At 59.1% G+C, this 13,281-nt stretch overlaps 1 protein-coding gene across 2 annotated transcripts in view; it reads left to right on the top strand.

Moving 5' to 3' along the window:
• Positions 1 to 13,281, top strand: part of GTF2IRD1 (GTF2I repeat domain containing 1) — a 95,697-nt gene that overhangs the window by 64,910 nt on the left and 17,506 nt on the right. For both annotated transcript variants that reach the window (XM_032872411.1, XM_032872410.1), the window contains exons 19-23: positions 1,177 to 1,226; positions 1,446 to 1,502; positions 2,743 to 2,826; positions 6,149 to 6,332; positions 6,845 to 6,873. In XM_032872411.1, coding sequence (XP_032728302.1) covers positions 1,177 to 1,226; positions 1,446 to 1,502; positions 2,743 to 2,826; positions 6,149 to 6,332; positions 6,845 to 6,873 — 404 coding nt within the window. The remainder of the gene's footprint in view (positions 1 to 1,176; positions 1,227 to 1,445; positions 1,503 to 2,742; positions 2,827 to 6,148; positions 6,333 to 6,844; positions 6,874 to 13,281) is intronic.

The raw sequence follows: 13,281 nt of genomic DNA, 5'->3' as shown, positions 1-13,281 counted from the left end.
TATATAGTACTATATAGTACTGACTCTAAGTGCCCTGTTTTCCCTGCAGACTTGTTGAGCTAGGGTAGGCCTGTCCGCTCTAAGAGAGGGAGGCATGGTCTGGAATCTGTGGCAGGCTGAGGGCATTGGGGGGGCCACGCAGACCAGAGGAAGGCGGACAGGGGACGATGGGGTGGGACAGGTAGTGGAACCACTCCTTCAGATCTCCTGAAGGGTGTCGCCAGACAGGGGTGCTGGACTAGGGTCTGTGGGTGAGGCTGTTGGACAGGTAATGAGCTTCCCGTCACAGGGGTAGCCGAGCAGTGGCACAGAGGAGACCGGGCCTGAAAGGGAGACCAAAGGCCGGACTCTGAGGGCATATGCCTCCCCCAGACAAGGGGGCCAGTGGATGAGGACTTGGTGCCTCTCCTGGCAGCGGGCACCTGGCACCTGGGTATCTGCCCAGAGCTGGGCTCACAGGGCCGGAGAAAGGAGGGAGGAGGCACAGCCCCGGCCTGGAGCATGGCCTCAGGAGCTGGAAAAGGCCTCAGACTGCGTGTAGAACCCTCCACATACACACTCCCTCTCCCCCTTCTCCTGGTGGGGAAACTGAGGCCCAGAAAGTGGAGACTGGCATCCCCACTGTCCCCTGCACGAGTCAGGAGCAGAACAGGCCTTGAGGGACCCCTGCCCCTTCCTGCTGCATGGCCTTGGGCACCTTGCTCACCTCCTCAACGCCTGCGTCCTCACCCAGTAAATGCGGCGATGGAAACAGTTCACGCCTCCAGCATGTCAAGAGGGCACCAGAAATCTGGGAAGGGCTTTGTGTGGTCTTGAGATACAGATGTGAGTGGAAAGCGGGGGTTGGTCTCCAAGGCCCTGACTCCCGAGTGACACGGCAGCTCTGAGGTGTCCCCCAGAAACCCCGGACCTTGCCTGCCCCTCCGAGATCTTGCCACATGGTCAGCCCCGGCTGCTTCACACTGGCCCCGTGGGCAGCGTCCCCTTGGTCTGGGTCGGGCCGCCGTCCCTCTGGGCTCGATCCTCAGAGCCCCCCAATCTCAAGCGTGGGTCTGCAGGACAGGTGTGGGGGCTCAGGTGGAGGGGGGAAGGGATGAGGGGACCCCAGAGCTGGGAGGGCCTGTACAGGGAGGCCCAGAGGGACCTGAGCGATTGTCCCTTCGTGGTGTTTTCCAGGCCCGAGCTGCTCACCGAGGGAGTCAAAGAGCCCATCACGGACAGCCAAGGTACCCCGGGCAGAGTCACGGGCCGAGGCGCCAGCCGGCTGTGGAAGGGGTCCCAGCTCTGCCCCCATCCCTCATCCTTCCTCTAGCCTAGTCCCGCCTCCCGGCGCCCCCCCGCCGCCGTCCCTGTCGGGTTACCCCACCCACGGATACCATCTCCCTCCGGGGGTCCCAGGAGCTGGCTGCTCACCCTGGCTTCTCTCCCCCTCCCCCCGCCCCCAGAGAGGGATTCCGGGGACCCTCTTGTGGACGAGAGCCTGAAGAGACAGGGTTTTCAAGGTAAGGTTGCAGCTCAGGATGGGGTCAGCTGTCCCAGCGCCATGACCTCGACCTGGCTTGGGTTTGGAGGGCCAGACTGGGGGTTGGGGGGCTGGCCCCCGACACTGGGGCCTGGGGGTCTGAATGAGGCCGGCTGGCAGGTGGGGCAGGAGGAAGAGGCTCCAGGAGGACGTGGGGGTGGCCGGCAGGGCGCAGGACTTGGCCCACTGTCCGTCTGGCCCGCTCTGTATCGGGCTGTCAGCATCTCCTGGATGGCGGAAGCCAAAGGCCGGCGAGGGCCCCGAGGGCGGGGCTCTGTGGAGGAGAACATCGCCGGCCAAGAAGGGCCGAGAGGCAGGGAGAAGGATGGGTGGAAGGTAGGAGAAGCTTGCAGCAGTGCAGGCGGCTGGGCAGGCAGGAGAGACAGAAGCAGGAGGTCCATGTGTGGCGGGGGACAGCTCCAGGGGGTGGCCACACGTCCCCGAGGCCAGGTCGTTCCCCAGGTGGCCCCTGGCTGGTCCCTGGGCTCTGAGGAGGGGGAGAGAGGTCAGCAAGACCAGCGACAGGAAGGGTCAGCCCAGAGAGCGGGGCGCCCAGAGATGGTACCCAGATCCTGGAGGGGTGGCTGCTCCTTGCCCTGTCGCTCTCTCTGTTGCCTCCCGGGTAGCTGGAAGTGGCTGCCATGAGGGACCCCCTGGCTTCCAACCCACCCGCGGCTCCTCATAGCCTCACAGCAGACTGGGGTCCTCACCACACCCGCCCACCCTAGCTGCCTTGGGGACCCTCCCTCCTTCCCTCCCCTTTCTGTCTCCCCAGGCAGTGCCGGGCTGCAGTCTCTTGAGGTCAGGGGCCCTTCTGGGGCCCCCATGGCATGGCTGGCACGTGGGCTCCTTAGACAATGCCCCCGGCTGGGGGAGTGACCTGGGGTGGCCCTCCCCACTGGCCCCCCCAAGCCCCAGAACCTGCTCCCCGCTCATGGGGCCTCTCATCTCCCAGGCTTATTCACTGCTTTGGTGGTTTTCAAATGCCGACAGTTAACTTCATTTCCCCACTCACGGCTGTTGGCACAACTGTGTGCGTCCTTCCAGAAAACACATCTCCATCTAGACAGTCCTTCTGAGGGACTCTGAGGGGCCCACTCCAAGGGTCTGATAATTGCCCGAGAGGGACCTCCCCACCCTTAGAAAATCACCTCCCTTAAAAGTCCCCAAGTGCCTTTTAATTTAACAGCCCCGACCCATAATCGTTTCTCCCTTTGCAGAAAATTATGACGCTCGACTGTCGCGCATCGACATCGCCAACACACTGAGGGAGCAAGTCCAGGATCTGTTCAATAAGAAATACGGTGAGCCCCGCGGTGCCCGGGTGGCAGGGAGGTGCCCACCATGGGAGGAGAGGTGGGAACTTCCTGCTCGTAGCCGTGGTCACTTCTGGGAAAAACAGGGACTCACTGACGGACATTTCCTGTGCACCTACTATGTGCTGGGGAAACAGCAGTGAAGGACACGGAGGCCCTGCCCTCTTGGGCCCCATAGGCCAGGGAGGTGAGACAGTCCTTCAGTCACCACACACAGAATCTGATAACGACAAGGGCCTGTTCCACCATTTCACAGGAAAAGAGCAAAGCTGCTCAGGAGAGACTAACTTGGATTAGGGAGGGAGACAGGGAGGCCTCTTTAAAGAAAGAACTGAAGGATGGGTAAGGAGTTCATCTCGCGGAGAAGGAAGGGCAGGCCTGCTAAGGTAATAGCATGTGCAAAGGCCCTGGGGCTTGTCCTAGGAAGGGACCGGAAGCTGAAGTGGGGACATGGGGCTGGAGGGACGGGGCCCTGTAGCGGTGGCCGGGACACAGACCCGTCCCCTAGGCCCTGCAAAGGAACCTTGGTCTCGCTTTTGTGTTTTGTTGGGAGGACTGAAGCGACGGAAGGCACTCTAGTTTTAAAGTGTCTTCCTGGCTGCCCACGAGGAAGGTGAACAGGGGCAAGAGGGCAGGGCTGGGCGACTGGCTCGGAGCCTGAGCGACGACAGGCTGGCCGGGCCCCGGCAGGGGTGCCAGAGGATGGTGGATGGAATGGAGGCAAGCTACGGAGGTCGATTTGGAGGTGCCCAGCTGGTGGGGAGCAGGACGGCGAAGGGGGCTGAGGCCTCCCATTGAGTCTGACTTGAAGAAAACAGGCTTGTGTGGTTCAGGTGCTTTACAGCCTCAAGTAACAAAAACAAATACTCCAGCTGCCCCAGACAAGGGTGTTGGTTGGCTCCTGGCTCAGCTCCTAGGACCATAGACCAGACCAGGCCAAACCTAGCTGCCTAAAGAACAGAGGCCATTATTCTTCCTCGTGGTGTCCGTGAGTCAGGAGTCTCTGGGAGCGGTTCTGTCCTTCAGAGTCTGTCCTGGGGTTGTAGTCGGAAGGTGGCTGAAGCTGGGGTCACCTTGATGGCTCCTCGCTCACATGGGATCGCTGGACCAGGGAAAGAGCTGGCACGGGAAGAGCAGGGCTGCTCAGGCCTCTGTCCCTGTTTCCATGCCATCTCCCCATGTGGACTCCCCAGCCCCAGCCCAGCAACTCCAAGGTGGCTGGATTTGCCAGCCAGGTGGGAGCCGTCACCTTTGAGAGCCTCTGCAGTCCTCTGTTGGTGGAGGTGATTACAAAGTCCTGCCTGGGGTCAAGAGGAGGGGACATAGGTCCAGTTCTCCATGGGGAGTGTCGACGACACTAAAAGGAGCCTGTGGGTTGGGAGGAATGTTCGTACAGCTGTCTCTGGGCAGTATCATCAGCCAGAGCTCACAGCCTGGAAATTCCAGCAGTAGATACGCCTTCAGGATCAGCTTGATCCAGCAGTTCCGAGATCTCCTTGGTGTCTTTCCACCAGGTGGACATCAGTCTCAGGCTGGCTTCCCTCTTGGTGGCAAAATGGCCACAGCAGGTTGTGCTATCCCACCTACACCCTGAGGAAGGAAGGAGAGGGCTGGCTGTCTCACAGGCTTTCTCCAGAGAGTAGGGTTTGTTTTCCCTGGAATTCCTTGAGCCCCTCCCTTGTTTCTCATTGGCCCCCACTGAGTCACATGTCTATTCCTCATCCAATCCCTGTGGCAGAGAAACACCACATGCTCACTGGGTGATCGTGACCTATCACCGTGACAAGGGAGAGAGGTAGGGATGGAGCATGCGCCTGACAGGTGGACACCCAAACAGTCAGCTAGAGAGAAGGGGCAGTGCCCTCACCAAGGGGGGGGGAAAGTTGACGGGGAGAGGATGGGTGCCATCTTGGATGTCTTGCAAAGACCCATAGGCAAGTGGGGATCCAGTCTACTGTTTAGGCCAGGGGGGCAGAGGAGTCAAAAAGAGGACCCAGACCAAGGCCAAGGAGCCCTGGTGTTTAGAGGTCAGGTCCAGGCGGAGCAGAGTGACCGGAAAGAGTGGAAATCTGGAAAGTACGGGGTCATGGACATCAAGGAGAGGGTTTCAGGGAGGGGAGCGTGGTCATCTGTGCCGAACTATGTCGAGAGAAGGGCGGGTGTCTACTGGATTTGGCCACACGGAGGCCATCTGTCATTGTAGCAAGGGCCAGCAGAGAGGTAAGAAGTGGAGACAGCGGTGCTCCCATTGATGGATCACGGGTATAAAATTTCCTGTATGTCCAATTATTTTTTCTTCTCAAAAAGGATCTCTTAGCCATCGCCTATGACCTCGTCAGCAGCACAGTCAGGATAAAGAATTAAAAACAGGCTGCAAATCCATCAAGATGGAGTAGGAACAGTCACCAGGGCTCGGGGAGAGACCGCTGATGGCCACAGGGTTTCTCCCCGGAGTGATGAATGTGTCCTGGAACTAGCTAGTGGTGAGACTTGAACAACCTCGTGTGTGCTCTGGAACCCCCCGGATCATACACTTTAAAATGATCAGCTTTATGGTTTTGAAATTATATCTCAATGAAAAAAAAAAACAAAACCAGGCTGGAATGATGGCCATAAGTCAGGGGTCCTAGGAAACCACCGAGATTCTGTAAGTGGTGGATACAGATGACAGATGAGGCTCTGAGTTTCCTGGGAGCCAGAGCAAAAAGGGAAATGAGTCCGGTGTTACCAGTCCCGGTGTCCTTGAGATAAAAACCAGTTTCTTGCCCAGAGAAGGCTCAGCTCCTCACGCTGAGACAGCGGGAGATTTCTGCATCATGTCCTCATAAAGAAGACACGTCATCCCCCCTGCCAACGCGGGGGATGACGCTCTCAGTGAGCCCCTTGGACGGATGGCAGGGAGTCCCTTCCCTCTGACCAGGAGGGACCCCGAACGCAGTCTGTCCTCAGGCGGGGCAGGTCCCGGGGGTGCTGACGGAGGGTCAGGCGTTGTAGGGAAGGGCCAGCCACGCCCACAGGTCCCATCCTCCACCCGGAGAGACCAAGGAACCTAAGCCACTGTCCTCCCCGTGGCCAAAGCCTCATGTGCCTGCCTGTTCCTCAGCCCTGTGTGGACACACTCGGCACCCCTGCACGACCCGCCCCCTAACTCCTGGCCCCACACCGATCGTCCCTTCCCACGGGGCTACACGCCAGCCCGCTTACCCCCCCAACCCCACACGCACGCCTTCCCATCACGTTTGCACCCCCACGTCCACACACCAGCCCTGCTCTGGCTCCTGACGACACACACTCCGTCCCTCTTCCACAGGAGAAGCCCTGGGCATCAAGTACCCCGTCCAGGTCCCCTACAAGCGGATCAAGAGTAACCCTGGCTCGGTGATCATCGAGGGGCTCCCCCCGGGAATCCCGTTTCGAAAGCCCTGCACCTTTGGCTCCCAGAACCTGGAGAGGATCCTCGCCGTGGCTGACAAGATCAAGTTCACGGTCACCAGGTACTCAGGGGAAGGGTGAAGAGGCCAGACCAGTATGAGCGGGGCCCTGAGCCTTTCATGTGATCTGGTCCTGCCTTGTTCCGCTCTCCGGTGCCATCCTGGGTCCCGGGTTGGGGGAGGGGGTGCAGAAGGGTGACTGCAGGCCAGCCAGGGTGCAGGGAACGCCACGTCAGCCCCCACAGCAGAGCGGCGGCCTTCCTGTCACCTCCCACCCTACCTGCCTGCAGCTCCCACTCACTGCCCTCCCAGCCCCTGGGAGAGGCCGTCAGCCCCCTTCAGAGGGGCGGACAGGGAGGCAGGTGATTCGCCTGGGGTCCTGGAGCCAGCAGGAGGCCCCGGTCCCCCTCCCGCACAGCACACTGCCACGTTGTCCCTGTATCTGGCCGAGCGGCGAGTCCCTGGGCAGCTTGTTCAAATGCCGGCCTGAGACAGCCCGTGTGGTGTGGGCCCCAGACATTTCTGCAGAGCTCCCCGGTTCCTCCCTGATACTCCCATCTCTGTTTCTCTTCCAGGCCTTTTCAAGGACTCATCCCAAAGCCTGGTAAGAGGCACTGGCTGTGGGGGGGCCGCTTGGCGTGGGAGGCCGGCCGCCGTGCTGGGGGCCAGAGGCCGGAGCCCCGGCTTACTGTGGGACGCCAGGCCCTGCCCTTCTCCTCTCCCACCTCCTCTGGGCACCGGCCCCAGGTGGGACGAGGAAGGCCCCAGCGGAGCCTCGGGCCGAGAAAAGGGGGACGGCGGGGCACGGTGACTCGCGTGTTCACCCGGCCAGGGTTCAGGAGGGAGGGGCTGGGCCGGGTCCGTGCCCTCCGCTCCTGATGAAGGGACCTGGTTGACCTCAGTGTGTGGGTGAGCTTGGTGGTGGGTGGTTCGTAATCGCAGAGGGAGGGGTTTCTGCATAAGGACCCCCAGACTTGGGTGAGTGCTTCCTCAGCCTCAGATGGCAAGCTGTCTCTCCTGACCGACTTTCAAGGCCCCTGCCGCTTCCGTTTCCTCCGTGGGCTGTGTCCTGGCCCTCCCAAGGCCTGAAGGAGAGGGGCGACTGGCCGGCTCCGTCGGTAGAGCACGTGACCCTTGATCTTGGGGTTGTGAGTTCAAACCCCATATTGGACATGGAGATTACAAAAAAAAAAAAAAGACCAGAAAACCCGGAATGAGCAGAGACTGTCCCTGTCCCTGTGGGGGCAACATGACTGCCTCGGGAGCCCTCTGGGCTGCCCGAGGTCTCCAGGGCTGACGCTGCCTATGCTGAGTTCTTGACCCCAGAGCCTGTGCATGGAGAGACGGGAAGCCTTGCAGCCTTGCCCAGGCCCAGGCCCCATCCCTGCAGAGGGAGAGCAGAAATGCAGCGAGCGTCTGTGTGCTCCCAGCCCCTCCTTCCAGAAGGCAGGGTCCTTGTGGGGGCCTGAGCGTGTAGGGACCCTGGGGTGGAGGGCAGACACAATCGTTAATGAACTTGCCGAGCAGGAAAGGAATTCAGTTCTGACACCTGACCCGGGCTACAAGGCTTTGCCCTGTGACCTGTATACGGAGGAGGAAACGGAGGCCAAGGGAACATCAGTGACTCGCCCAGATGCCCACGTCTCGTGAAGGGACGGTTGGGTCCCAATCCTGGCTCCAGGCAGGCAGGCCCCATGATGTGGGTGGTCCGTAACTCAGCAGCCGTTGAGTAAAGTCAGGCTTTGTGGGGCAGAAGTTCCGCTGGTGACCTTCCTGCAGACCACAGGGCTGGGCCATCCCGCTGACAAGCCCCTCCAGCCCAGGGAGCCCGGTGGCCCACTGGCAGTTAGAGGAGCTTCCTGACATCTCTGGACCATTTGGCCTGTGCTCCTTCCTCTGTGCACAGAGAGAGCCCTGGGAAATGCTTTTTCTGCCCATGTGGTATGGACGAGGGTGGCAGGCTGCCTGGAAGAGGAGATGGGAAAGTAGCCCTTGGCCCAGCCCTCAGGGATGGACCTGCCGGTGCCTTTCCAGGCATTGGCATCCCAGGCTAGGTGGCCCCTGGGTAGGGCCGGGACATCTTACTCATGCCACATGTCACGCTGCACAGGGAAGGTGTCCAGGCTCACGGGGGCCTCCGAGAGCTCACTAGAGGTCACAGCCTGTCCCCAAGCCCTCCAGCAGACAGTCGCCGAAGCCTGACACAGGGCAGCTCCTGGGGTCCCCAGGTGAACCAGAGAGGGAGCTCAGGTGTCTGGGGGAGGTGGGACGTTGGCAGGTGCCGTAGTCTGGAGGAAGGTGGGCTGAACCGGACACGGGTGCCCAAGGGCATATGGATGGCAGGCATGGGTTGTGGGTCGGTGGCGGCACGTGGACCGCGTAGACTGTAGGAAAGCCCAGCCTGGTGCTCAGACCTGGGTTCAAATCCCTGCCCCACCCCCCTTACTACCCATGTGACTCTGGGCGCCTTATTTCACATCCGCAAGCCTCTGCTTGCTCCTCTCTGTGATGGGGAAAGGCGTACCTGCCTCCTTAGGTGATCAGAATTGGGTAAATGGTGGGCAATGACCGGCGGGCTGTAGAGGACTGTTTTCCCCCTGCTGTCCTGGGGGCTTCATCCTGACGCTTGAGTGAGACGTTGGTGCATCATTCAGCGCGGGCTGGCAGTGATGGGAAGTGCTCAGCCAGGGTGGTGGTGGCAACGGTTGTTCCTGGGGTTTAGGAAGGCTTCCTGGAGGAGGTGGCATTGAGCCGGGCCTCAGAGACGAGGAGAACAGTGTGTGGTCCAGACGCAGGGCCCAGCCCAAGTGAAGGCACACAGGGGACATCGGGGGCCATGCCTAGGGCAGGAGCAGAGTTGAAACCAGCGTGGCCAGGAGGGTGTGGCATGTCATGGCAAAGACACAGGCCTTTTCCTGGGCACAGTGGAGCCGTCAAGACACTTTCCTATTCCTTCCGTCCTCTTCCAGAAATATGGAACCAGAAACTCAGAAGCGCAAGACATGTAAAATTAAACCAGATTTCTACGGAAAGGCCGCATTGCATAGCGGGAGAATCTGAGTCCGTTTTCCTCCCCTTTTCCCTGGGCTCGTGTCCAGGTTTCAGAAGGCTTCACAGTGCCAAGGAGTTAGGGTCATGGGGCCACCAAGTCTTGACTATCATGTGTCCACGTTGGCGCCTACAAGACGTCATGGACAATTGTCCATGCAGAAGGTTGGAGAGATGCCCCTTGCTCCTCCCTGTTGAGGTCCCCCAGGGCCTGGAACCTTCTAGGAAGCCCACCCGTGTAGCAACTTCCTACTACAGAGAGTTTGAGTGTGAGCAGACCAGTGACTGGGGAAGGGCCTGGACCATGGGTGGGACAGGGTTGAAGGGGGCAGATCGGGTGCCATGCAGAGGTGCAGGTCTGTGGGGCTTGGGAAGGGGAGGCTTTCCTGGAAGGGGAGGCCTGTTAAGGTTAGCTCTGAGATTTTCTAGGTGATTTAGCAAAGGCTCCCGTAGAAGCCTTTCCTACCAAGAACCTTCCGAGACAAGTGAATTCTAAAGAAAATGATGCTTTGAAGATAAATGGGTCGTTAGACCTGGGGCATTCATGATGCTTCCTAGAGTCGTGGGCTGGGCCAGAGTGGGGCAAGGGTATGGCCGTTTCTGAGCCAGCTTTGTTCTGGGGCAAAAGAGACGATACCAGAGGCCTTTAGTGTTATCCCAACTGGGTACATCACATCTGCCATCCGGGCCTCAGTTTCCCCCTCCCCCAGTGTCTGGTAGCCCTTCTTCTGAGTATTGGTCAGACGCCTGGCTAATGATGGACTTGGACTGAGTCTCAGAGGACAGTGGGTGAGATTTTGGGCCTCTGGTGGAGAGGGGAGCCGAGGGCCAGCCGCTTGACAGATCCCTAGGGGGTCGGCATGCTGGCTGGAGGGGCCTGGTGGAGAGACCTGGGACTGCAGAGGGCAGGTAGGGCTGGGCCCTCTGCTCATACCAGTGTGAACTCCAGTCCTGCCTTTCAGTGGGCCCGGGTGACCCAGGCGTGAGCTCAGGAGCCGTCGCGAGTGAGAACAGGAGAGGTCCACACTGTTGGAGCTGCTGGCTGCCTCAGTGGGCTTGAACTGCGTTAAAGCAGGGAGGCCGGGCCAGCGGGGCTGGGAGGCAGGTGCCTGGAAACAGCACTAGGAGTCGCTCAGAGTCCCGCAAAGCCCCCGGCATCGAGCTCTTGGGCACAGATGTGCACCAGGAGCCACAGGCCACTGTTCCCCACAGAGCACAGAGGGCGTGTTTGCTGTGGAGGGGATCTGGGTGACCCTGGAGCCAGACCCAGAGGGGCCCCCGGCCGTGGACACCAGCACAGCAGCAGAGGCTCTTTGGGGTAATGCTGGGAAGCAGCAGTGGTGACCCAGGAAGGAGAGGCCCTCCGCCAAGGGGGCTGGTGTAGGAACAACCACAGAACATTCTAGGAGGTCATAAAAACCTGAAGGGAAATGCCGAGTATGTGTCCATGGTGGAAGTTTGGAACATACAGAAATCTAAGTGCCCAGATGGCTGTTCAGTTTTAGGATGATACATTTCTTCTGGATTTTTCCCAAGCTTATTAACTTTACATCTCGCTGTTGTTCTTTCTGTAAATTTACGTACACACACGCTGGAAACATAACCACTTTCTGATGTTTTTTAAAGCGCCTGATGACATTCCCTGGTCAGGCTGCATCATAGTTACTGCGCCGTCCCCCAGCCGGGGACATCGGACAGCTCCTCATACTGTGGACACCTGACCTCTACATCATGCGCATGATCCAGCCAGTCACAAAGCCTTCCCGTAGCAGCACACGGGGTCTCCCCCAGTAACCAATCTTACAGGAAGAACGCGAGTTTCAGAGAGGTTAAGAAACCTGCTAAAGGTCACACAGCTTGTGCCGGTGCCTCCCCAGGCTTTCAGCTGCGCTGGGTGGCTCTTTGCTGCCCCCTTCTGGCTGCCAGCGTCCATAACAGGGGCCCTGCCTCTCACCCTTCAGGTTCACAATTAATCCTTTGGGTTTTTGTATACGTACGACAAAAATATATTGTCAGAAGAGCGTGCGGCCCTTGGTCTCGGGGTTGTGCGTTCGAGCCCCACGTCGGATGTAGATATTACTTTAAAAAAATTATATATGAGGGCGCACGTCTGCCTTCTTTTCAGATCATGATCTTGCGGTGCACAGCGAGCTCCCAGCTCAGCAGGGAGTCTGCTTCTCCCTCTTCTGCTCCTGTCCCCTGCTTGTGTGCGCGCACGCTCTCTCTCTCTCAAACTTTAAATATATATGTAAAATACATATGTATATTAAATATTTGTATATATGGCCTGCCTTGTGGCAAGCAGAATCTAGAAATACAAAATAGACAAAAAAAAGTCTCTCCCTTGGTGGAGGTTGTTTTTTAATGGGGAAGATAAATAAGGAAAAAGAGCACCATATTTGATAGTGACGAATGCCATGGGGACATACAACACAGGTAGGATTGTCAAAAGGACAGTTTTAGATAGACCAGCAGGAGTTAAGACCTGGAAGAAATGAGGGTCTGAGCCATGTAGAAATCCTAGCGGAAGTGTCTAGGGAGGGAGTCAGTGCAAAGGCCCTGAGGCCCTGGGCATACTTTGGAAGTAAGGCTAGCAGGATTGCTGATGCAGTTAAGTGTGGGGTATGAGCCAAAGATTTCGTCCTGAGCAGCTGGAGGGCAAGAGGGGTCAGGGTCTGTCAGGCACATGAGACACCCAAGTGGCCGGGTTGGACAGGCAGATCTGTAAATCAGAGAGAGCATCCTGCTGGAGACATGCGGGTGGGGACGATTCCACATGCAGTGTGTTTTGGTCGTGAAGTTGGATCACCATGGGAATGAGTGTGGATGGTTTGGAGGGGCCCAAGGGTGAGCCCTGGGCCCTCCCACATTCAGGTGTTGGAGTGATGAGGAGAGACAGGCGGCCCGAAGCCAAGTGCCTGAGCCATGCTGTGTGTGAGGTCACGTACGGGAGACCTGAGACCGGCCCATGGGGTTGAGCAACCCCCAGAGGTCGTGGGCAGCGGAGTTAGCAGCCATTCCAGGGAGGGCACCTGGGTGATGCGGCCGGCTCGGGAGGGTTGGAGAGCAGAGAAATAGATCGCACCAGGGGCAGGAGAGAGATCTGGTCTGCCGGCTGCAGTGGGATAGGAGTGGGTTTTAGAGGTAAGAAGAGCCACAGCACAATTCTAGAGAAATGAGTGATGGGGGAGTGGGGAGGGGCAAAAGGAGGGACTCTGCCGCCCCCCTCCCCCCGGAGAAACAGGGTGGGTGGAAGAGGGGAGCTGAGAGCCGGTGCCCGAGCCCCTGCTAACTCCTCCTAGGGAGACAGGAAAATGATGGGGCGGCGCTGTGGGTCCCAGCGCCGATGAGAGACTGGCGGAGTCAGGTCCTAGAGGCAACGGCTAGAAAGATGGGAGGGGACAGTCCCGTCCATCCTGACGTGGGCTGCCATGGAGGGGCTGCCACTATGGGTGATCAAGAGGTTCAGACATGGCCGTCAAGGCAGGGAGGGCCGGGGGCTCGGAAGGTGCGTCTGCCTATGCGTTGCTCCCCAGGAAATGTGATGGGAGCGGGGTGGGTGTCCCTGAGCTCCAGGTCATGAGCTCAGTGTCACCTGCGGCAAAGACCAGCCCTTCTCCCCTTGGAGACCTAGCTTCCCGCCAGGAGGCCGGGCAAGGCCTCTCAACACGGCTGCAAGGAGCCCTTCTCAAGCCTGTCAGGTCGATGCTGTGGTCGTGCCCATTTCACAGCTGAGCACACTGAGGCTGCAGGCGGCAGCCTGGGTTAACCCGGGGCCCAAGTCATACCCAGGTCTGGGCTCTTGTGGAGCCTCAGCAGGAAATACTGGGCGGTGCGGGGGCAGGGGGGGCCAAAGAGTGAGGCCAGAATTAGAAGAGGCCTGGACCAGAAACTTCACTGGTGATTCAGGCTCTCTCTGGTGGCACTGGAGGCTTGCTTTCTGAGTCAACGAAATGATAGGATC

Source organism: Lontra canadensis, unplaced genomic scaffold (assembly GCF_010015895.1).
Source record: "Lontra canadensis isolate GAN:19392208 unplaced genomic scaffold, GSC_riverotter_1.0 scaffold45, whole genome shotgun sequence".
NCBI lineage: Eukaryota > Metazoa > Chordata > Mammalia > Carnivora > Mustelidae > Lontra > Lontra canadensis.
Note: the sequence above shows the minus strand (reverse complement) of the source record. Positions and strands in the feature narration are given on the sequence as shown.